General features: G+C 39.8%; 3 protein-coding genes across 5 annotated transcripts; 2 read left to right on the top strand and 1 right to left on the bottom strand.

The window, feature by feature from the left end:
• The first annotated feature begins 1,588 nt into the window (after positions 1–1,588).
• LOC134226657 (transcription activator GAGA-like) lies at positions 1,589–22,409 on the top strand. 3 transcript variants are annotated; one of them, XM_062707579.1, is made up of 5 exons: positions 1,589–2,175; positions 20,432–20,605; positions 20,915–21,128; positions 21,199–21,348; positions 21,451–22,409. In XM_062707579.1, exons 1-5 carry the CDS (start codon positions 1,957–1,959, stop codon positions 22,098–22,100), a joined length of 1,407 nt encoding a protein of 468 aa, XP_062563563.1. In that variant the 5' UTR covers positions 1,589–1,956; the 3' UTR covers positions 22,101–22,409. The 3 variants fall into 3 exon arrangements, with proteins under 3 accessions (XP_062563563.1, XP_062563555.1, XP_062563547.1); XM_062707571.1 differs by having other exon boundaries at positions 1,590–2,175; positions 20,897–21,128; positions 21,211–21,348; XM_062707563.1 differs by having other exon boundaries at positions 1,590–2,175; positions 20,897–21,128.
• Positions 5,904–7,515, bottom strand: LOC134210988 (uncharacterized). Its single transcript, XM_062687524.1, has 5 exons — positions 7,290–7,515; positions 6,917–7,236; positions 6,759–6,863; positions 6,233–6,691; positions 5,904–6,167 (listed from the first exon to the last, which is right to left on the bottom strand). The coding sequence occupies exons 2-5, from the start codon at positions 7,071–7,073 to the stop codon at positions 6,049–6,051; spliced, it is 840 nt and encodes a 279-aa protein (XP_062543508.1). The 5' UTR covers positions 7,074–7,236; positions 7,290–7,515; the 3' UTR covers positions 5,904–6,048.
• Positions 11,701–14,367, top strand: LOC134216795 (uncharacterized). Its single transcript, XM_062695598.1, has 5 exons — positions 11,701–11,842; positions 11,897–12,228; positions 12,292–12,639; positions 12,704–13,291; positions 13,361–14,367. The coding sequence occupies exons 4-5, from the start codon at positions 13,201–13,203 to the stop codon at positions 14,365–14,367; spliced, it is 1,098 nt and encodes a 365-aa protein (XP_062551582.1). The 5' UTR covers positions 11,701–11,842; positions 11,897–12,228; positions 12,292–12,639; positions 12,704–13,200.
• Positions 22,410–23,242: the final 833 nt, after the last annotated feature.

The raw sequence follows: 23,242 nt of genomic DNA, 5'->3' as shown, positions 1-23,242 counted from the left end.
ACTTAAAATCAATTCTCCTACCGTAAATACTCAACCGATCTTATAAATCTTCTCCGTTTCTTAATTCACTTTCCTTAATTTTGCAGTCTCATCCAATCACTCAAATCAAACGTAATATCTTTCAATTTTCTCCCTTTCACACATCTGTTCTGTTTTTATTTACATTTATACCGTACATATGCATCTACCAAACTTTTGCCTACTCCTCGCTTTCACCCACCAGTGTAGCTTGCTACTAATTATTTAGCGCAGGGGTTTTCGATGCTCGGTGGTGCGTACAATATATGTGTCGCCGTTATAGATTTTTGCAATAGCTCTACCCTAATATAATCGATATCGAACCACACATAAATTAAATAATTGCTAATTCGAGACCACACATAAAGTTTATTTTGATATATATTTTATAAGAAGTTCGCGTGGAGAATGGTTATGTGTGCGCTGATATACATCATAAGATAAATCTATGGATTTTTGCCAATAAATATGTGTGGATTTTTAGTAGTGAAGAAGTACAGGGACGGATACACTTTGGCCCGATGCCCACATAGCGTCTTTTCAACGCTGCGTGCACACGGCGTTAAAAGGACGCATGTGTGCATCGGGAAAAAGTGGTAACGCAGCGTCGCCGCACCGATGCACACCTGCGTTTTTTCAACGCCACGTGCACGCAGCGTTGAAAAAACGCTACGTGGGCATCGGCCCTTTAAAACCCACAGAGCCGCCATTACCGTGCGCGAAAAGCTGGATATTGCGCATAAATCCCAAAATTTTATTCCCACCTTTGGGTTTCCGCGCTGAGCATTCAGCTCCAGACTCGGCGACAAGGGGAAAATTATCAAGTTGGTAACCCTGATTTTTGACAATCAATGTCGATTGTTTGTGTTAGTGCAGCGATGTCAAATAATAGAGCTTTTAGCTGAATTTTTTATTGTCAAATGCAAGTTTTGACAGTATTATTTATGTATGAGTGAAAAACATGTACAAAAGGTCTATCGGGGAAGCAGTCGCTGAAGACAAATGTCATTGCTTTCAACGACGAAACAAAAAGTTTCAATGCAAAAAGCAATACTGTACACTGAAAACCAAAACTACCCAAAAGTGGGTTGTTTGCACTCAAAACCGTGGTTTGGGCCAATAACCCAAATTTGAGTATAATGACTTTTCTGGCACTAGGTAGTTTGCCTTTAATCCCATGTAAACAATTTACCCAAAGCTGAGTTTAATTTATCCAAAGCGGACCTTGATCAACCCAAAATAGAGAATATTGAATTTACTCAAATTTGGGTTATTGGGCTGAGCAACCTCGGTGAGGTGTTTGCATCTTGCTCTAGTTTTGATAGCAATCATGGGAAGAAAGGGAAAACTACCCAAATTTGGGTAAATTTTTTCTGCGATATTCTCAATAGTGCGTATATTGAACTCAAAGTTTGGGTTGATTTATCTGTCCGTGTATTGACTTTTGGATTTCCGTGTATGTCGGAGCTGACACATGAAAAGGCCTTTGGTGTAGTGATTTGAACGCACAAACGAAAAACTGCCAGCATTGAACGCTCATTTAATGACAAGCGAGCTGCCATTAACAGTGCGTTCAAAGTGGACACCCTCATCTCGGAAGCGAGCGAGAATCTGGCTGCTTTGGGCCATAATAGTTATTGTCATTTTTACTGTGAAAAATATAATTACCACTTCTAATGGTTTGCAATCTTTTTGGTGGAAAATGTCGGGTTTACCAGTGATCGAATTGTAGTTTCCGTGTTTAAATTCAATCGGCAACTCGTGAGCATTACAGGCGTTATAAAATTGTGCGATTGAAGCGTTTGGCGGCGGTCTAATTTCGATTTTAAGTTTCTCGCTCGTCAACAGTGGGATCTTGGCAGTCAAAACAGATTCTGTTTTAGTTCGGGCGCAGGTACCACTGGGGGGAAATATCCGGTGAACGACGACGGTGGCAACATGTCTACGGGACTGATGGACAAGTCCTTCGTGAGCAGCACCGATGAGTTGTTCTACCTCAAATGGAACAATTTTCAAAAAAATGTGAGCACCCAGTTCGAGAAGCTGCGGGAGGAGGACGATTTGGTGGACATTACCTTTGCATGTGAGGGCAAGAAGCTGACTGCTCACAAATTGGTGTTATTTGCTTGCAGCCCGTTTTTCAAGGATCTGCTGAAGGTAATTGTTTTGTTTTTAATTATAATTTAGTAAATGTAAATACATAATTACTCATTTTTATTTGATGGGGTGGGCCTAAGTCAAAAATGTAAACATGGCATGTGCCAAACTTGATAGGAGCGCTATCAAGGGAATGATAAAGCTCTATCCAATGGAAACACATATTTTTAGTTAAATGGATATTTTTGTTTGTTGGGTAGTAAAGTGATACTACATTTAATCGCATAGCTGTCCCATCTTTGCTGGATTTTCTATTAATATGGGACAGTTATGCGATTACAGGCAGTATAGCCTTTCCCGTGCTCACAGTTTAAACTGTACACTAAATACACATACTTTTAGACTCATACTTCTAAACTGTACACTATACTGGTCTCCGAGCCTTCTATCAAAAGTTCGTTTTTGGAGTGATCCAATAGTCGTTACATACGATAAGCTTGAGGGCAGCTGATTCTATGTCGAAGGGCTTGACGACCCCTACCCAGGCCACTGCGATTTCTAGGGCTAGCCTAGGATGCAGTGAGGCTTTATATGGGGCTCTGTTAAACTTCTGTAAAACCTGCTTGAATTTTCTTGTTGATTGTTGCTTGATTTCAAGACTGGCTTGCAGAGTCTGACACCAACATACTGAATTACCGGTGGATCATAGTGAACAGTATTGCTTAGAATCCCTTGCGGTATTCAGTCGCCATCAACAAGGGGATCATACCGTGGCAAACGTGGTTAGGATTTTTCTCTTGAAAGCATCTGTTTGCCACGGTCTGATCCCCTTGTTGAGGGCGACTGAATGCCGCGAGGGATTCTAAGCAATACTGTTCACCATGTTCCACCGGTAATTCAGTATGTTGGTGTCGGAATCTGCAAGCCAGTCTTGAAATCAAGCAACAATCAACAAGAAAATGGGTTCGTCGGAAGTTGTCAAGCCAACTTCGTTGACGACCGCACGATAGTGATGAACTATCTCCTTATTGGCATTGCATCCCGCACTGTGACACTGCCGCCTTGCAGCTAAATGTTCACTAAGCCCTTCCAGTTGTTAACTGTGAGGTTTCTGAGCCAAGTTACTTTTTTATGTTTCTTGATTATGAGAGTATATTTGTGTTTTTGATTACGAGGCTAACAAGATAATGCATTCATGGCCAGGAAAGTCAAGAAAATTTCCAGCCCGAAAATGTCCTAGATCGGACCGGGAATCGAACCCAGGCATTATTCAGCATGGTTTTGCTTAGTAGTGTGAATATTTCGGGCGAACAGTCTAGTTCACACCCACACCAAATGCATCATGACCAAAACGCTCTTAAGGCCGGTGGTCCTCTACGGACATGACAATTGGGCCATGCTCGAGCAGTGTTTGAGAGCCGGATGCTTGCAATCATCTTTTGCGATGTGGAGGAGAATGACGTGTGGCGGCGAAGGATGAATAATGAGCTCGCCCAACTCTACGGCGAACTCTGTATTCAGCAGCCTTTGGCTCTTAATCCGTTCTCTAATACCGAGCTTAGTTATGCCATTTGACGCTACCTGGTTGCCAAAATATCGAGAAAAAAATTACCTCAACTGTTCATCCGGTTATCATGTAGTAGGATGAGTTGTCCGTGTTGATATCCAATGATTTAGTCTTGCTGACGTTGATAGTAAAACCCACCAAAGCTCCTCTATGGCCTGGTCATTAAGGATTTCCTTCATGTGGTGGCTATATATCCCCCTTTACGGTAGACTCATGAAATACTCTCCCCCTATTTTTCATCTGAGACTTGTAGAACGGCCTTCACTTATTTAATTGGCCCTGACAGCAGTGCGAAAACAGAATGAGGGCTGGTGCTCCTTTTTTCTTTTACCCGGCAAGGCATAGGAAATCAATATTAAAAATCAAAATATTTTTGATTTTTAGAAATTTAATATATGGGAAATGACGGCTTTGCAGGTTTTGTTCTATTATTGTTGTACTGTTCGAGTTAGAAGTCAAAACCCTTTTAGTAATTTACACATACATGTATAAGAATGAATTGTAGACTTACGAAGCGAACCCGAAGATAGGGAATTTGTTGATTAGAATCCGATATTTAAAATATATCCTAAATTATTAAAATTGTCAGGGGGTTTTCTATAACAAATTATGCTCAAATTTGGCCTCAACATTCTTTGCATATCAAAGAATATTGTGGACGAGTTTCATAACATTTGGTCAACAAAAACCCCCCTGACAATAATATAACAACACCTGCCAAAGCCGTCATTTCCACTACCTTTAAATTGGCAACACGAAAAGTATTTCGACTAAAAAACATGTGCTGAGAAGTATAGTCTAACATGTTTTTTTTAAATTCTAATCCCACATATTTAAAAGTTTTCAATATCAATATAACATTTTAGAAGCATTATCTACATATACCTCAACCTGTTGAACACACGTCCGTCTCCACCAGATGGCAGCAACATGTACATAATCCCTAGAAGTGCTAGAAATGTGTCACTCGATCTAAATAAATTCAGCACATTTTTTATATAATATTTCATCTTGTCATATCGGGGCAGCAGGGACTATGTCCAAGGGCTTGACGATCCCTCCCCAGGCCCTCTGCGAGTTGTAGCGCCTGCCTAGGATGTGGTGGGGTTTGACAGTGGGCCCTGTTAAATCTCTATAAAAAGCTGCAAGTATCCGCAAGTAGTTTCCGTCGAAGCGACCGTGTGTCGTTCAAAGCCCACAAGCCCAAGTCCTGGTGTTAGGTGGGACGCTAAACAGCCCTGACACGACGGCCCTTTCGACGAGACAGGAGGTTTGCGCAGGCCCAATAAGCCGCCTACAATCATTACGAACGACATAGAAGATAATACGACTCGATACAATCGGCAACGACCTAGGCGACGAATAAAGGATCACGATTGGAAGCTTGGAACATGGAGCTGCAAGTCGCTAGGTTTCGCAGGTTGCGACAGGATGATCTACGATGAATTACATCCCCGCAACTTCGACGTCGTGGCGCTGCAGGAGATTTGCTGGACAGGACAGAAAGTGTGGAAAAGCGGGCATCGAGCGGCTACCTTCTACCAAAGCTGTGGCACCACCAACGAGCTGGGAACCGGCTTCATAGTGTTGGGAAAGATGCGCCAACGCGTGATTGGGTGGCAGCCAATCAACGCAAGGATGTGCAAGCTGAGGATAAAAGGCCGTTTCTTCAATTATAGCATCATGAACTTGCACTGCCCGCACGAAGGGAGACCCGACGACAAGATAGAAGCGTTCTATGCACAGCTGGAGCAGACATACGATGGATGCCCATTGCGGGACGTCAAAATCGTAATCGGTGACATGAACGCTCAGGTAGGAAGGGAGGAAATGTATAGACCGGTCATCGGACCGGACCCGAGCAAAAAAGAATAGCTAAATAATAGCAAACTCTGCTATCCGGTTATCACTTGTTTCGATAACAGAGTTTGTTATCATTTTCCCTGAATTAACAGCCAACATAACAGAAATAAAAACATGATTTTATTCCTCAAATATTATAACGATAACAAACTTAGTTATCATTGAGTTCATGATGATAACATGTTCTGTAACGCATATTACTCTGCTTAATAATATATTTTGCTATCATTAAGTTATCATTTCTTAAGGACGACAGCTAGAACTTTTACCTTATTTGATAACAAATTTAGTTATCGATTTGATCCTTTGTTTTCTTAACAAATACATTTTTTCGGTTCTTTTGAAGTAATAAAAACATTGTTCATGTAACAGCTCTATTTTATCATTTCTGCACCCGCATACTGCGGTAATAGAGATTTAACAAATATAATTACGTATAATAAAAACAAATTAAAATATTGAACACGTTTCGGCTCAAACGGTAATGAAGGCGAGTATAAAAATTAATGTTTACGCGAAGCATTCGCAATAACTCGTGTCATGAGCGATTTGCCGGCTTTGGCATGAACTTGGGCGGTCAAACTATCATCTCGCAAAAAAATGCGGCGTTGATACAGGCAAGCTGAAAAATGGAAATAAATATTCGTAACATACACACAAAAAAGCATATTTCTTTACAATACTTACAAAAAACAAACTCCACCTTTTCCTTCTCAAGAGGTTGCTTGGGAGGTTGCGTTGCATTTTCCATATTCTCTCCGCGACATGGAGCATTTTCGATGGAACTGCCAGCATCGCAAGTTGTTCCCTCGTTTACAGTTCCGTTTTGAGATGTTGTAGTTGGTTTTGACCGACCAGAAGGATTATTAGATGGACGACCTGTTACAGATCGCCCGAAGAATCCATCTGGCCACAATCTTAACATAACGAATTTAACAAAAAGATAATCCGTTTCGGCTTCGATTGAAAGCTGCCGCAGCAAATCCGGATCCAGGAAATTACCCGTGACGTTTTTAAAAGGAGCTTCTGGCTCTGGAAGAAGCTTGGACGTAAGTGCTTCTTGTAACTTGGCGTTTTGTGCTGCTAGTTTAGCATTTTCTGCCGTCAGTTTATGCTTCTCCTTTTTCTTAGCGTTTTCGGACGTATCTGAAAAAGTAGACCATTGTTTCAAATTACCTGTTGATTACAATTTAGCGGATTAAATTCAATTTACCAGATGACTCATGGTTGTCCCCGTCATTGGATACTTTCTCTTTCAGCAGCGATTCGTACAAAGCTTTGTACTTTTTTGCTTGTTCGGCCATTCCACAAGAGCATCCTAAAAAATAATCAATAGGTTATTATCTCTGAAGAATAAAACAAATAACTCACCATGGCGCTCGCTGCTGTCTGAAGTAGCTAATTCTTCCAAACTCTTTTCCATCACGATAGGTATATTTTGCGTTTCAATGTCCCAGTCGGCCATCAAATCGTCGATTGTTCTTCTGCGGCAGTACGTTCGAATAACCGGTTTATTCGGGGTTGGCATCTCTGGCGAATAGTCTTCGTCCGTGTCTGTACCAGTTCCTTCCAAGTATGAATCCAAGCCGATTTTCGGGTCTACCAGCAAATCGGTGGCAGATACGTTATCCTGAAGATCAATAAACTGGATCCAGTTTGGCAATTTTTTCCGCCGATGGTTTCGCTGGTTCCTAAAAGTTTGAAATCAATTAGGTTATGGTCACAATTGATCAAATTGTCTTACCTTCAATTCCGGAAGAGTTTCCACCACAAATGCAATGTTATTGTTTGTAGCACTTCGCAGCACACGTTTTTTTGCCGCCGTTGTTTTTTAACGGCCCATTTTTAATTCGTCGCGATTTACAAACGATTTTCAAAAATTTATCACGCAGTAGCCGACACGTTTTTCGTGGTTACAAGTTTATTTGTGACATGAAGTGAACTTAGGGATGTTCTATGTTTTCAGATAATCGATTATACGATTATGTTTATTCGATTATTCAATTATGTTTAATCGATTATTTTGTTGTCCAGTATGATAATTCTAATTTGCCGATTGTAGTTTACGTTCTATTGTGTGCTTTTATGTAAAGTGATTATTAGTTCGCCAAATGCACGAAGTTGCAGCAAACATGCAGAAGATCTTGCATACAGTGTTGCTAGGTATTTTATCTTTAAAAAAGATTATGTTACAATCTAAGTTGTATTGATTTGTCATGCTATTTAAGCAAAATATAATGAGGTTTCACTCCACATTTAAGATATTGCCACAGAGAAACAGACGTCTCACTTAACGTATGTATGTATGTTGATTTTGCTTGTGTTTGACGTTTGCACACTACCGCCATCTGGTTGCCGCTTGGCTACTCACCGGGATTTTAGCAATGGGCGACAATGTTTTCGTGACGACGATTTTGATTGCATTTTGTTCTAAGTGAGACGTCTGTTTCTCTGTGATATTGCGATAGAAAGTTATTCATTTGAAGGAAAGGATGATAAATCTAATAAATAAAGTACCAAGATTTGACATACTTCCACTGAATAGTAAGTAAAATATTTTAGCACCACTGCTCCGATGTGCACATCGACATTGTTGTTTCAAAAGGGCGAAAGTCGCAAACGTAAACATTGACTTCTTCTGCTGATTTCAGGAAGATTAGAGACTTCTGGTGGTATTTTCCACTTCCGTTTGATAGAAGGCACGGAGCGCAACCAGTTTCAAGTGGTTGTTAGCTGGGAGTGGTCCTAGTTGTTGAGGAATTTGAAGGAAAAGGCATTGATTACGTTTGCGACATTGGCCTTTATGAAACAACCGTGTCGACATCAAACTTAAAATAACGTGAATCCGATGAATAACACGCCTAAAACAGACACATCAGCACGAAATTTGACAGCTTGTTCCTTTGCAAGTTGCTTGCAGGTTGTCTGCAATGCTAATTTTATTTGCAAATCGCAATATTTTGCCAATCTAGCCGGAATGAAGGAGATTTTTTTAAAATGGATTTTTCAAATAAATATGTAAAAAATAAATTATTAATTATAATTAGTGTGCGACCTTCTATCTGTATAAAATTTTGTATTTGTAGAGTAGAGTGGGGCAAGAGTACGTTTTCGATTTTTTGAAGTAATGAAAAACATAAACTAGCAGCATCAGTTTGACAGGTATTCAGGCCAACTATTATCATGTGTAATTGTAAGCGATTTGAATAAACAACAAGGCAGATATGGAGTTAGATAACTTTTTGGTCATTTTGTTAAAAATAATTGGGTTTCCGCAACTAGTATTTCATTACCATATATACGTTCAATCAGGTGAACATTATACCACAGAGAACAGACGTTGAAGCTGCACTCGCCATGTTGTGATAACTTTTTACTGTTCATTTTAAATAACTAGTGATGTATTTAATTTTTTGATCAACATTTGAAAAGGACGTAAAAATAAAATTTTCAAATAATCAAAGATGAACAACACTCTCAAGCAATCACAAATCTCAATTATCAATTGATGAAATTTCGCTAGAGAGTAAGAATCGTTCGATAACTGAATCTCGATTCGAAGCATTGGTAAATGCTACTATTGAACTTATTTTTCTACATAACACCAAAATACAATGCCAAACATTCGATTGAACTTCATTGTTGACATTAAATTGGTATTAGTTAGGTTTACTTTAAAATGATAATTTTGTGTTTATTATCAATCGATTCCATAATTTGAAAAGTTATCGTCGATGACAACTCGCCTATACTTTTCACACCTAAGAAGCTATCAAATGATAATTCCAATTGTTATCGTATGAGAATGATTCTGCACAACCCTGGCTGATAGTGTACCGCTGCAAGCATCACCGACGCAAACTGGAGCAGAGACTAAGCATCCGCCACTAAGTCAGTCTTAAACCTCGGTGGCTCATTACAGAAAAGCGCATCGTGAAACCCGAGTAGCACAATTCTCACTGATTTGGTTGCAGCAACTCAAATGTGACCAAATATGGTTGTATATGATTTACGTTAACTTCTCTACAACATGTGTGTTGCTTGGGAAGCTGGGCTGTCAACGGCATTTGGTGGTCATTCTATGGAGGAAGTCAGAATAGACCCGACAAAGACAGTTTATTGATAATAATAATATTTCCTTCGCATGTCGGACTTTGCGTTCACTCCGACACCTAGGAATCAGCAAAAACGATCCGAAGAAGCTCAAGTTTTCGAGAGAAAACGCGCGTGTATATTAGCAAAAACGAACTACACCACCTAAAAGCCTGTAAGTTGCATTAATTTGGCCTGGTTTTCAGTTAGCTTTGCGAACAAAGGGGCAGAGTCCGGAGATGGCAAGATCGATTCTCGATCCGATCTAGAATGTTTTGGGGTGGGAAACATTCTCGACACCCTGGGCATAGTGTATCCAATCCATAGTATTTGATACATACTAATGCAATGGCGGGCATAAAAAGTTTTCAATTATTAACTAAAAAAATGCTAATTACTGAAAAGCAGGTCAAGTTCCAGTTAGAATGTAGTGTTATAGAAGAAGAAGTTTGCGATGCACTTACGAGATCGACTGATTCACCGAAACCGATAGCTAATTTTAGTTTTCGAAAGTAAAGAATCATACATAAATATTGTAACAAACTGGAGTCGGTTTTCACGCGGAGGGTATGGGCCGCGTAAAATAAAACAACGTAAAAAACTGCGAAATCCCAAAATAGGTCTAAATAAACCGCGTAAATCCCGAAATTCAAATGAAAAAAAAATCGCTTAAAAAGCGATTCGTGTAAAAAAAACCGCGTGAAAAACGACTTCAGTGTACATTGGGTATGAAGCGTTGACTCTTCCTTGATCGAATGGTTCAAGAAAATTGAAAATCCATCGAGAAACGGCTGAGATATTGATGATCAAAGTCTATCATATTTTCGTGACGTTTTTCGATTTTTTGCAATCGTAAAGTGTACCCCAATATAGAAAAAAAAGACGTAGTTCTACGTCAATATGAAAAAAGCTACCCAAGTTAGAAATACTACAATAAGAGATCGGCGAAGACGCCATCTTGTTTCCAATCGAACCGTCAAAAGCGGTTCCATTTCGACTTGTTTACTTTTTGCATTCATTAGAAGCAAGCAAAAAGTTCAAGTGATGCCAGTATTATTTTCACGATTTCATGCATTTTCATACGTTGCCATTTCGACAGTTTTTCACTCCGCCTCATTTACTTTGACATGTTGAAATAAAACATAAGTAATGCATCGCTGCATTCGTAACGCTGAACTAGTGTATCGTTGCTTGACAGTTGATGAATAAATGCATCTTTACATCGTTGAAACTGATCTAATGCAATTAGCATTTAATATGCTGATCTGTGATCGATTACATGCATTAATTAATGCTTGGTGGTTACTTGGGTATGATTTCATTTACGGGGGAAATATTTACAAAACAATTAAAAAAAATGATCAATGTTCCCCCGGATTACGGTACTTCCTATCTTCACAATGTCGAAATACAGTGATTTCACGCACACGTCCATCTCCACCAGATGGCAGAGCACGGCTTCGTCAAGGCGAGTTAAACATAAAATAAAACAAAGCAATTAATCGATTTTATTTCACTCGGATGGAAATCGATCATCACTAATGCCGCTTCAAACTGTCAAAATTCAAGACAAAATTTTTAAAACGACTTATCTGCTTTTGTAAACAAATATTCAAACGACGATTTGACGAATCTGATAGCCCTCCCACGCAAACTAACGCCATCAACAGGTGGCGGAATCCTTCACCTACCTATTGATGGTGTTGTTTTGAGTGGGAGATCTATCAGATTCGTCAAATCGTCGTTTGAACCTTTGTTTCCAAAGGAGATAAGTCGTTTTGGAAATTTTGTCTTGAATTGTAAATTTCACGCGCAACATTCGATAACACCTTGTATAATAAATATAAACACTTTGATGTTTTCTCAGCTCAGCTCAAACCACAAGAAAAAAAATAATTTTTTGTATTTGTATCCAGTATTCGTTTGATAGGGCGATTTCAACTGTTGGATATATTCACTCAAATCCATGTGACAAAAACCGCAATAGGCCCTCTGTTTTCATACTTTCAGTAAACAGGAGACCTTTGATAAAATTGAATGGGCTCATCTGATTTATAGCGCTAGATAAGAAAAACTGTCAAATCGTTGCTTTTTATGTTGTCATCGTGTTGATTATTTCAATTAGGCATAGTAATGGATGTCAAAAGAAATAAAAGACATTACTATGTTGCGAAAGAATTCTTCCATTCCAAGTATGGACATAAGGTAACTTTTATTTGTCTATCTCAATTGCTTGGTCTCATAATTTATATCTTATAGCGAAAAAAACAAACCGTAGCGTGTAGCTCACAATCTGATGATAATTCATCACGTTCCGTGCAACCAACTCAGCCGTTTCCAGAACATGCCTCAGAAGATGAAGGTTCACTACTTGACAATTCTAGATATTCAGAAGAACTATCATCTTCGCCTCGTAATGATGTACAGGATATTAGAGAAGACACAATCGTAACACTTTCGAAGAATCTGACAGTTTCATCGATTCTTCCGGAAACATCTCTACATCATCCGGTGGAAATGGGAACTGTGAGGAAGGAATCGACTATGATTCAGAACTTGGAAAAAGTAGCTGCTTTGAATTAAATGAGACGGTATGACGAAAATATTCAATTTTTGGAAATATGTAATACCATCCCTGTTTATTTGTTTTTTAGATTGTTCCCGATAAAAACAAGAAAATTAAATTCGAATCATCAGTGACCGTAGGAGAGGCTCAATTGATGGTTCTTAATTATTTCATAAGACATCATCTTACTCAAAGTGCATTAGTAGATTTGCTCCGGATGTTGAATGTGATGGCAGGATTTAAACTGTTTGCCGAAAGTTTCGAAACGTTTTCTGCCGCGTTTCCCGATCCATATAATCATTACCGTATATATTTCTGCACTGAATGTCAATATTGCATCGGGAAATGTGCCCCAACTGGAAATGATGTTTGTCCCTTGCCTGATTGTGGAAGCAAAAGTTTCGACTTTTTCATGACTATTCCTATTGAACAACAGGTAAGAGAAACGATGCTCAAATATCAGAAAGAAATTTCCGATTATCAAACAGTAGTTCGTTCAGAAGCTGTCAGTGATATAAGTCAAGGCAAAATCATCAAACAAATATCAGCGAAAGTTCCTGAAAAGCTAATTACACTATCAGTTAACACTGATGGAGCTGCTGCTTATCGCTGGAGCATCAATAAACCCTGCTACCCAATATTTCTCACGATCAATAACCTCCCACCACGGATTCGATTTGACAAAAACAATGTGTTACTTGCTGCAATATGGTTAAGCAAAGGTGAGCCGAACATACCTTTATTCTTTAAGGAATTTTGTAAAGAAATCATAGGGTTGAGTAATGGAATTAACATAGGATCTGAAGTATATAAAGTTGTCGTTGTTCAAAACTGTTTGGATTCCGTGGCTAGACCAAAATTACAAAACTCGACTCAGTTTAATGGGAAATTTGGTTGCTCGCTCTGTTTTCACGAAGGAAAAATCGTTCTCGGAAATCAATTACGTTATCCTTACAAAAACTCTCGATGCAGAAATCACTCTGAGACCAGACGTCAAATGATAGAAGCTCACAAGACAGGAAAGCCAATAAATGGAATCAAAGGTCTCTCAGTGTTTCTATCGATTCCTTATTTTGACATAGTTGCAGGTAATATGATACATCAACTTCCTAAAACCTATTATGTGACACTTAATTATGCCTAACTTTATATTCTAGGTTTCCCACCCGACTACATGCATAGTGTTTTGCTCGGTGTGGTGAGGCAAATTTGGGAGCTCTGCACAGCTTCAGCCAATCATGCCAAGCCGTATTACGTTGACCAAAAGCTGAAAGAAGTAGAATATCGGATGATAAACATTAAAGTGCCTAGTTCTTTTTCTCGTTACCCGGGTAAAATCGAAGATATGAACAAAAACAAAGCAAGTGACTGGGAAAACATGTTATTCCATTATTTTTATCCATGCATGATAGGGCTTCTCCCGCAAGCATATTTGAATAACTTCATGTTGCTTTCAAGCTGCATTTACCAATTATTAGACGTTTACTTGACAGAAAAAACTATCGATAAGGTCGAAAATCAATTAAAGCGATTTGTTCGTGATTTTGGGAAGTTGTATGGAGAAGAAAACATGGTTTTTGGACATGGAAATGGGATGATTCTAGGATTTCGAACAGGCAATAATCATCCTGTAATACAAATTACAAATAAATACGTTTACAACAGAATTTGTCATGACAAATCATTGTTCATCAACCCAAAAATCAGTTCCTGGCATGCTGCTTTATGGCAAACAAAATCTATCTTGCATTTGAAATTTGACCAAAGACTACTTTTTGAATTGCCTAATGAATTGATTATTGACGACAATATTAATGAGAGAGAGTTCAGCTATCATTCCAAATTTACATTTGATAACGTTCAGTATTGTACCAGAGAAGCGTGTAAAAACTTAGCATACGACGACTCTTATGTAAATCTTGATGGAAACTTTTTTCGCATAGAAAACGTTTTGACGGATAAAAATAACAAAATCTACATAATTGGATTTAAACTCTTAACAGCTAAGATAAGTGTAAATATGTATTCATATAAAGAAACCAACCAATGTTATCTTAAGCAAGTTACCAAAAACATTCGAATTTGTGTCAACACAGAAGTCCAAAGTGAGTCTTGTAAAACAAATTATGTTTCGTCGTGTAAACCGAACACACAAGTAAACTAGGGACAATATTGTTAATGAGTCACTTGTTCCTTTGTAAGTAATAAATACTAAAAAAAACATGTGCAGTTAACTTTTTTTCATTATATTATATGTATCGGTTAGAATACGAGCCTATTCAAATAAATAACTAAATTTAAACCATTCTCTTTTTTTGTCAATTACAGTGATTACTAACATTGTTATTAGTCAGTTATCAGTCATTTTTGAATTTGATAACAAAATAACAAAATGATAACAATGATAACACAAAGTGTTATCAATTTGAAATCATGTTGTTATCAGCCTTTGCTCGGGTCGATAGTCTGCATACCGTATCGAACGACAATGGCCAACGATGCATTAACTTTGGAGCCTCCCGCGGAATGGTAGTCCGAAGCACTTTCTTCCCCCGCAAGAATATCCACAAGGCCACATCGAAATCACCTAATCAAGTACCGGAAAACCAAATCGACCACGTTCTAATCGACGGTAAATTCTTCTCCGACATCACGAACGTCCGCACTTACCGCAGTGCGAATATTGAATCCGGACACTACCTCGTTGCAGTATGCCTGCGCTCAAAACTCTCGACGGTGTACATCACGCGTCGAAGTCGGACGCCGCGGCTTAGCATTGGGCGGCTACAAGACGGTAGACTAGCACAAGAATACGCGCAGCAGCTGGAAGTGGCACTCCCAACGGAAGAGCAGCTAGGCGCAGCGTCTCTTGAAGCTGGCTGGAGAGATATTCGATCCGCCATTGGTAGCACCGCAACCGCTGCACTTGGCACGGTGCCTCCGGATCAGAGAAACGACTGGTATGACGGCGAATATGAGCAGTTAGTTGAAGAGAAGAATGCAGCATGGGCGAGATTGTTGCAACACTGCACGAGGGCCACAGTCTGATATGTGTAAGGATAAAGTGACCAGATAAATTTGAGCGTGGGACACAAACAAAGTTCATAGTTTAATATGTTTTAGAAATGCACTCAGAGCAAATTTATCTTTTCTTTCAGAACTTATTTATTACTAAGGTTTAGTTTGTAAGCTGTTCGATAAACGGTTACACATTTTAGAAGTCAAAGCTTTTTTCAAACGTTGAGCGTGCAGCGCATAGTAGCTGTTATTGAGTTTCACATCGTTTTGGAATTTGGCGGTCCTCTGTCTGATAACTGCAAAACTGTTGCAACTACCGAATTGTAGTTAAATAACTTTCAGCTGTTGAACATCTAGTGTATAGAAATTTGTTAGAATATTATCTTTTATCTCTATACATAAAAATGAAATGGTCTGTGTTCGTAATAGAGGTAATAAACTATAGAGGACGATTGTCGCTGCGGTTCCCTTTGTTATCGTCCCCAAACATGTTGGGTATCTATCTGTCAAAACGTACTGATTTTTCCTTTGTTGACATTTAGTGCCCTATCCTCGCCAGCAAAAGATGTTTTGCCAGTGATGACAGCGACAATTACCTCTATTGTGTTCGTATCCGCATAACTCGAAAACGGCTGGACGGATTTTCTTCATTCCTTCAGCAGCTACGTTCGTTACAGTTTCCGACGGGTTTATATGATATTTTCTCATGCAAAAATCACGAGTAAGGGTGGAGAAATTATGAAAAACTAAAATTAAGGATATTTCGCATGGGCAGCTCAGAACGCGCATTTTCGCCTACTATGCAGGACAACGTCTGCCGGGTCGACTAGTTTTTAATAAAGATATAAGCAATGGTATCGAATCTCGAAAATTATTTTCTGAAAAACCTAAATACATAAATCTTTATAAATTACCTAACAAAAGTATTGAGATTAAGATTATATTTTTTATATAGATTAATTATTATTGAGATGAGATTAAGATTATATATTATATAGATTATATTTTTTAAAGTCTATTTTGGTTGAAGCTTCCACTTCCAGGAATAGACAATTTTTCCCGAAATGTGAGGCAACCTTGAACACAATATTTATTTTTTGGAGCACTTTTTGCATCAAGTTATTCAATGTAACTTTCGGATCTATTACTACCGACATCCAATATTAACAATCTAAAGGTCGTCTTCCAACTGGGGAAAGTTTTCCGCAAGATTTTGGTCCGCATAAAGTTTATATGGAGTGGGATTTTAGACGTTCCGTCTCGAAATCCAAGTAATCACGTAGCAGGAAATACATGGAAGCAAAATCTACTTACAAGATTCCCAGGGTATAAGGCCAGTGTTGGTAGAGTCATGTTCAAATCTCATGCGCGATCTAACTCGCTTTCGATCTGTTTTCACACAGAATCGCATCGTCAAAACCCAATAGAAGAGTATTTAATGTTGGTTTGGTTTTACTACCCAAGTAACCATGGAGCTATATATGCTTGCACATAATACAGCCATTAAAGTTGATTTAAAGTGGAAAAAGGCCCTTTTACGACCGAAATAATGCTCCATTACTTTGACATGTTGGAATAAAACATAAGTAATGCTTCGTTGCATTCGTGATGCTGAACTAGTGTATCGTTGCTTGACAGTTCATGAATAAATGCATCTTTACATCGTTAAAACTGATCTAATGCAATTAGCATTTAATATGCTGATCTGTGATTGATTACATGTAATAATTAATGCTTGGTGGTTACTTGGGTATCTATTGTTTTAGGGAGAGAAACTTAATTTGATAAATACATTGTAGAAGAACACGTTGAAATCATGCAATGATTCAAATTGCAAGTCGAATCATGAACGATTCTCTGGGCCATTAGTCGGGTGGGGTTTGACTCGCACTTGATTTGAATCCTGAATGAGATTTGAGAGTTTAACACTGCTATAAGGCTTGAGTAAAACAAACTATAGAGATATTCACTTGTCATTCACATTCACTTCACATTCCACTAAAAAGCTCAAAATAATTTTCTTATAGAGATATTTTTTTCTGAGTCACAGAAGCACATTTTAATCTTGACTTTTATGATCCATATGATTGTCTTACAAAACGTTTGCTTAAGTCAAAATTAATATATTTTAAAAATCATATAATTTCTTTGAAAATGCTAAGAAATATGATTTCGCGGGACATTGTCTAGAAATTTGTAAAATGCGGGACGTTTCGCGGGACGCAGGACGTCTGGTCACATTATGTAAGGACATAAACGGGAACCTTCTTACGAACGAGCGGTAGGTGATCCAAAGTTGGCGGCAGCACTGCGAAGAGCACCTGAATGGCGATGTGGCAAAAGAAGATGGCGGTATGGTGATGGACCGCGCGCAGTACTTCATTTTACCGGCTTCGGATCTCCAGGAAATCCAGGAGATTGGCCGGCTGAAGAACAACAAAGCCCCTGGGGTTGACCAACTACCTGGAGAGCTATTTGAACACGGTGGTGAAGCACTGGCTAGAGCGCTGCACTGGGTCATTACCAAGATTTGGGAGGAGGAAGTTTTGCCGCAGGAGTGGATGGAAGGTGTCGTGTCGTATGTCTCATCTACAAAAAAGGCAATAAGCTGGATTGTAGCAACTTACTACCGCGCAATCACATTGCTGAACGCCGCCTACAAGGTACTCTCCCAAATTTTATGCCGTCGACTAGCACCAATTGCAAGGGAGTTCGTGGGGCAGTATCAGGCGGGTTTTACGGGTGAACGCTCCACCACGGACCACGCCATTCGCCAAGTACTGCAGAAATGCCGCGAATACAACGTGCCCACACATCATCTATTCATCGACTTCAAAGCCGCATATGATACAATCGATCGGGACCAGCTATGGCAGCTAATGCACGAACACGGATTTCCGGATAAACTGACACGGTTGATCAAAGCGACGATGGATCGGGAGATGTGCGTAGTTCGAGTTTCAGGGGCATTCTCGAGTCCCGCAGAGGGTTACGGCAAGGTGATGGTCTTTCGTGTCTGCTATTCAATATCGCTTTGGAAGGGGTAATACGAAGAGCAGGGATTAACACGAGTGGTACAATTTTCAACAAGTCCGTCCAGCTATTTGGCTTCACCGACGACATAGATATTATGGCATGTAACTTTGAGAAGATGGAGGAAGCCTACATCAGACTGAAGAGGGAAGCCAAGCGGATCGGACTAGTCATTAACACGTCGAAGACGAAGTACATGATAGGAAGAGGTTCAAGAGAAGACAATGTGAGCCACCCACCGCGAGTTTGGAAATCGTACGTACGTTGGACTCCGCAAGACGCTCCGATCGAATAGAGTTCGCCGCCGTACCAAACTGACTAATCTACAAAACGCTCATTAGACCGGTAGTCCTCTACGGACACGAGACCTGGACGATGCTCGTGGAGGACCAACGCGCACTTGGAGTTTTCGAAAGGAAAGTGCTGCGTACCATCTATGGTGGGGTGCAGATAGTGGACGGTACGTGGAAGAGGCGAATGAACCACGAGTTGCATCAGTTGTTGGGAGAACCACGAAAATCGGACGACTGCGGTGGGCCGGGCACGTAGCCAGAATGTCGGACAGTAACCCGGTGAAAATGGTTCTCGACAACGATCCGACGGGCACAAGAAGGCGAGGTGCGCAGCGGGCAAGGTGGATCGAACAGGTGGAAGATGACTTGCGGACCCTCCGTAGACTGCGTGGTTGGCGACGTGTAGCCATGGACCGAGCCGAACACGCTAACTTTCACCTACTCAGTGACTGAGTAAAATTGTAAATCAAAAGCAGGACAACTCAAAACTATGAGTAATCCTGCGTTTGACGGAAACTGAGTAAAATTTCCGTGGGAAGAAAAAAGATGGCAATACAATTTTACTCAGTCACTGAGTAGGTGAAAGTTAGAGTGTTAGTTAGTTAGTCTGTATAAATAATAATAACATATCACTTTTATTGATTGCATTTCGTCTATTGTCATAGAAATAATTTAACTTGAGATTATCACGATTAATAGATGCAGTACTTGTTTTCGGAATATTCGGGGACCACACCACGTATTCGCCTTGATTCTGTTCCGCTTGCGTTACAGTCAGGAGCATTTTGTTGACGGTGTTGAACTTAATTTTAAGTTAAAAAAAAAAAAAACACTTGAATGAAGTTTAAAAAATAGCATTTTATTAATTTATTGGAGGGTCCACGTTATGGCATTCCAGAGAACATGCGTTTCGTCTATAAAAAGCAGCAAATTAACCACAATTTTTAGAAGTTATTCCAAACGTGGATAAGATGAAAATGTTACCTATTCGTTGATGTCTATACTGCCGTCATACGCATATTTGTCCCATGTTTGCTGGGATTCCCTATATACATGGGACAGCACCCGGCGACGAGCGCGGGACACGCGCACTTGATTTTTCTGATGTGTCACATTTAAACAGCGCGCTCAAAATTTTGATTCATGCGTCCCTTGACTACTCAGCATACTTCTTATGTGCAATGAGCCAACTTGGTAAGAGTCTCAGTATGCATGAGAAAAAAGTAACGCTGGATAGAAGTTGCTGGGTAAGAGGCTAAGGACCGTGTGATGGGGTCTATTTTATTCCAACGCGAAGTACCAATGGGACGCTTTCCCTAGCATTTGCCGTGGAATCCGCAATAAAACAATAAATCAATGAGATTCACTTTCTTTCCGGTGGAAAAGTCATTAAGAAATAAGACAGGCGCAAGTATTGATAAAACTCTGACGTCAATTGTCTTTGATTTTATTCTTAGTGCTCATGGAGTACGCTCACTCATCGCAAACAGATCACATATTTAAGAGGAGGGAGCAATTTTAAAAAAGTTTACCGTTTTTGAATCTCAATTGTTATACGACGCTGCTGGTTTTAAGGCTTTAAAGGCCACCATATTTTTTTCAGAAATACTTTTGAAGAGCTGGTGATACTATTTATACATAGGGGAACAGACGGCTTAGGCAGGTTTTGTTCTATTATTGGCAGGGGGGTTTTTGTCGACCGAATTTTATGAAATTTGGCCACAATATTCTTTGAAATGCAAAGAATGTTTAGGCCAAATTTGAGCAAAATCAGTCATAAAAAACCCCCTGACAATAATAGAACAAAACCTGCCAAAGCCGTCATTCCCCCTATCTAAATCAATTTGTAGTATAGATTCGTTTCTTTTTTTTTTATTTATACAGAAAAATCCATCTCCGCATCCTGTGTTTTTCATGAACGAAGTTAAATACGACGTATTGAAAGCGATTCTGGAGTATATGTACCTGGGCGAAGTGCACATCACCAATGAAAATTTAAAGGATTTCATTAAAACTGCTGAAGCTTTACAGATTCGCGGATTGAGCAAGGAAAATAACGTAAGTTGAACTTTTGATAAAATGAGCCCTCAATCGAATGGAACACCTTTTATTTGAACAGCTTGTATTTGGATTGTTTTCTGAGATACAGTCCCATGTCTTCTTCTCGCATATATTTGTTAGCAAACCAAATTTAAAGTGTTCCTCAAACTTGTTGACTCTTACAATCGTATTATTGCATCTAATCAAATTGGATGAGGGAAAACGGTAACTAATTTTATTAATGCTTAGTGAGCAACATTATCGTTCTTCAGTTAAATTTTATTACATTCCAATCTCAACCAACATTAGGTATTATCAAATACACAGGGCGACCTCGTGATGCCTCCCGCAAATCCACAAATTCCCTTGCGTAAGGACGACAAAGAGACTACGGTCGTAGAAAACGTTCACCTGTTGGACGAATTCTGTCGCAAACGGTCGGAACCGACGGCCGAATTGACCCAGACTACGGTCGGATTGAACATCAAGCGAATGAAAACCGTCGATACCCAGATTCCATCAGTTAGCGGACAGGACAGTGGTAAGTTTATCCCAGTCGAATCCGTTGCACTGCGGGTGAAAGCATTTGAACGCAATCTAACCATTTCCAGTATCCAATGTAGAACCCAAAGTGGAGATGGTCGAATATTTGGAAACCGAGAGCACCAACCACCAGTCACCGACCTACTGCAGTATGGACAATTACACGGAAAAGAGCACACCCCGCAACAATATTGTGCACATGGGTCAATTGAACAATTGTGAGTGTGATTTGTTTGATATTTTAAATTTCGTTTCTTGCCAAAATTTATTTTGCAGTGCATTGCTTTATGAATACCTATTATTATTCCTAATAATTTCAGCCGGTTTTGCTCAAACCCAACCTGGAAGTTCTGGTCACCAGCAGCAACAACAACAACAACAGCAGCAGCAGCAACAGCATGTTCACCACGAGTATAAATCTGAAGAGGACAGCAGTTGGATGGACAAATCTTTGGATAACATTTCAGATAACTCCGAGCAAACGCCCGGAGTCAAATTCAAAGGGAAATCCGGTGGCAATCGTTCGAATCGCTCAACCGACGACAAAACCAACTGCTTGACGCCTCGCTGTTGTCCCGTTTGTTCACGACTGTACTCCAACGTGTCTAACCTGCGGCAACACATGCGGTTAATCCACAACCCAACGGCGGTCTGCTGTCCCATCTGTCAAAAGCACTTCAATTCGGAACTCTATCTGAAACGGCACTACTCGTCAATACACTCGATTAACACAGGCAACCAGTCCGATGGCGAGCTGGTCGAACAGAAACCCACAACGACGCAGCTAACCACACAGCAAGCGCAAGCACCAACTCCTCAGCAACAGCAGCAACAACAACAGACCACCCAGCAGCAGCAACAGCAAGCTCAACAGCAAACCCAACAGGCTCCGCCTACGGCAACAGCCAACACATGGAATCCATATCATCATCACGACACAACGCAGTTGGTGAATCCATTCATAAAATAATCACTATTAGCCGCCTCTAGCACTAGTGGTAAGTCATACGTGAAGGTACAACAACAGCAGCAGCAGCAACATAGTCTTTCTCAGTTGGTCACAATCTGTACGGTGGGTTCACAGGCTGTTGACGGCCCTTCTTTCCAGCAGTGATGTGGAACTAGATCCAGTTATCCTGCTATTTATAGGCAATCTAATGTCTAAAGTGTACGTGTCCGTTTAAGATTTTATAGCTTCAATTTTAGATGTTATATAATTGCTTAAGAGTAAAAACATAGCAGTGCATTACAGAGATCCTAGGTACTGTTTGGAACGCTATTCACGCATATATGATAAAAGGATTTCCCGTAAATTCCGTTAGTTTACGCCATCATGCTGGCTGTACGTCTCTTTTGAATTCCTGATTCTAGTCGGATCGTCTTCGATAGTAATCCCAACGGCCACATTATGGTGAATGTCTTAATTATGGTTGTTCGGTTTAGGTACAAAAATTTTTTGTTGGCATGACCGATATAAGGATGTGGTTGTTCGGCATTTAAAAGTTTACAGTGGAAGTTCAAGTTTGACTTTGAGTTTTCCACGAGTCTATGTATTTCTACATTCCGACTAAGGCCCGTTGTTCACGCATAGTACCCAGCATCGAATGTAGACATGCACACGAATACACAAACTGATGATCGCAAACTTTTTCGGGTAACATGTCCACTGTCCAACGTTGAATGGAGGACCTAAACTTCGTTCATGATCGAAAACGTTTTGTTCAATACGGTACGGCGTGGGGACAGGAGTTACTGGCCCTGGGATAGACATATCGATTGCAATGAGAAGTTGGTCAACTGCATTTCAAGCGGAAGTTCATGAAATTCTAGAATGCTCTGTAATATGCTTGCGTATGCATAATGACCGACTGCCAAGCAGCTTTGAATGCTTTAGAGTCGGCAACATGTACCGTGATCTGCCCTAATTCCGCGCATCGCCTAATACCGTGGTTTTCATAAAAAATCAGAACCTGGCTATCATGGACATCACATTATTTGGTGAAATGTTCAAACATATTATGTTTACGCGGAATTAGGGCAGGTCACGGTACACCTGTGTTTAGAAAAATAGCAGCGGAAGCCGTTTTTCATACAAAATGGTCAACTTTGACA

This window comes from Armigeres subalbatus, chromosome 1, assembly GCF_024139115.2.
Source record: "Armigeres subalbatus isolate Guangzhou_Male chromosome 1, GZ_Asu_2, whole genome shotgun sequence".
NCBI lineage: Eukaryota > Metazoa > Arthropoda > Insecta > Diptera > Culicidae > Armigeres > Armigeres subalbatus.
Note: the sequence above shows the minus strand (reverse complement) of the source record. Positions and strands in the feature narration are given on the sequence as shown.

Excerpts from the sequence above, each read along its gene's own strand:
- LOC134226657 (XM_062707563.1), top strand. The coding sequence starts at position 1,957 with ATGTCTACGGGACTGATGGACAAGTCCTTCGTGAGCAGCACCGATGAG. Across the intron at positions 2,176-20,431 it reads TTTTCAAGGATCTGCTGAAG|AAAAATCCATCTCCGCATCC; the intron begins GTAATTGTTTTG and ends TTATTTATACAG. Across the intron at positions 21,349-21,450 it reads CATGGGTCAATTGAACAATT|CCGGTTTTGCTCAAACCCAA; the intron begins GTGAGTGTGATT and ends TAATAATTTCAG.
- LOC134210988 (XM_062687524.1), bottom strand. The coding sequence starts at position 7,073 with ATGCCAACCCCGAATAAACCGGTTATTCGAACGTACTGCCGCAGAAGA. Across the intron at positions 6,692-6,758 it reads GGACAACCATGAGTCATCTG|ATACGTCCGAAAACGCTAAG; the intron begins GTAAATTGAATT and ends CTACTTTTTCAG. Across the intron at positions 6,168-6,232 it reads AAAGGTGGAGTTTGTTTTTT|CTTGCCTGTATCAACGCCGC; the intron begins GTAAGTATTGTA and ends TCCATTTTTCAG.
- LOC134216795 (XM_062695598.1), top strand. The coding sequence starts at position 13,201 with ATGATAGAAGCTCACAAGACAGGAAAGCCAATAAATGGAATCAAAGGT. Across the intron at positions 13,292-13,360 it reads TTATTTTGACATAGTTGCAG|GTTTCCCACCCGACTACATG; the intron begins GTAATATGATAC and ends TTTATATTCTAG.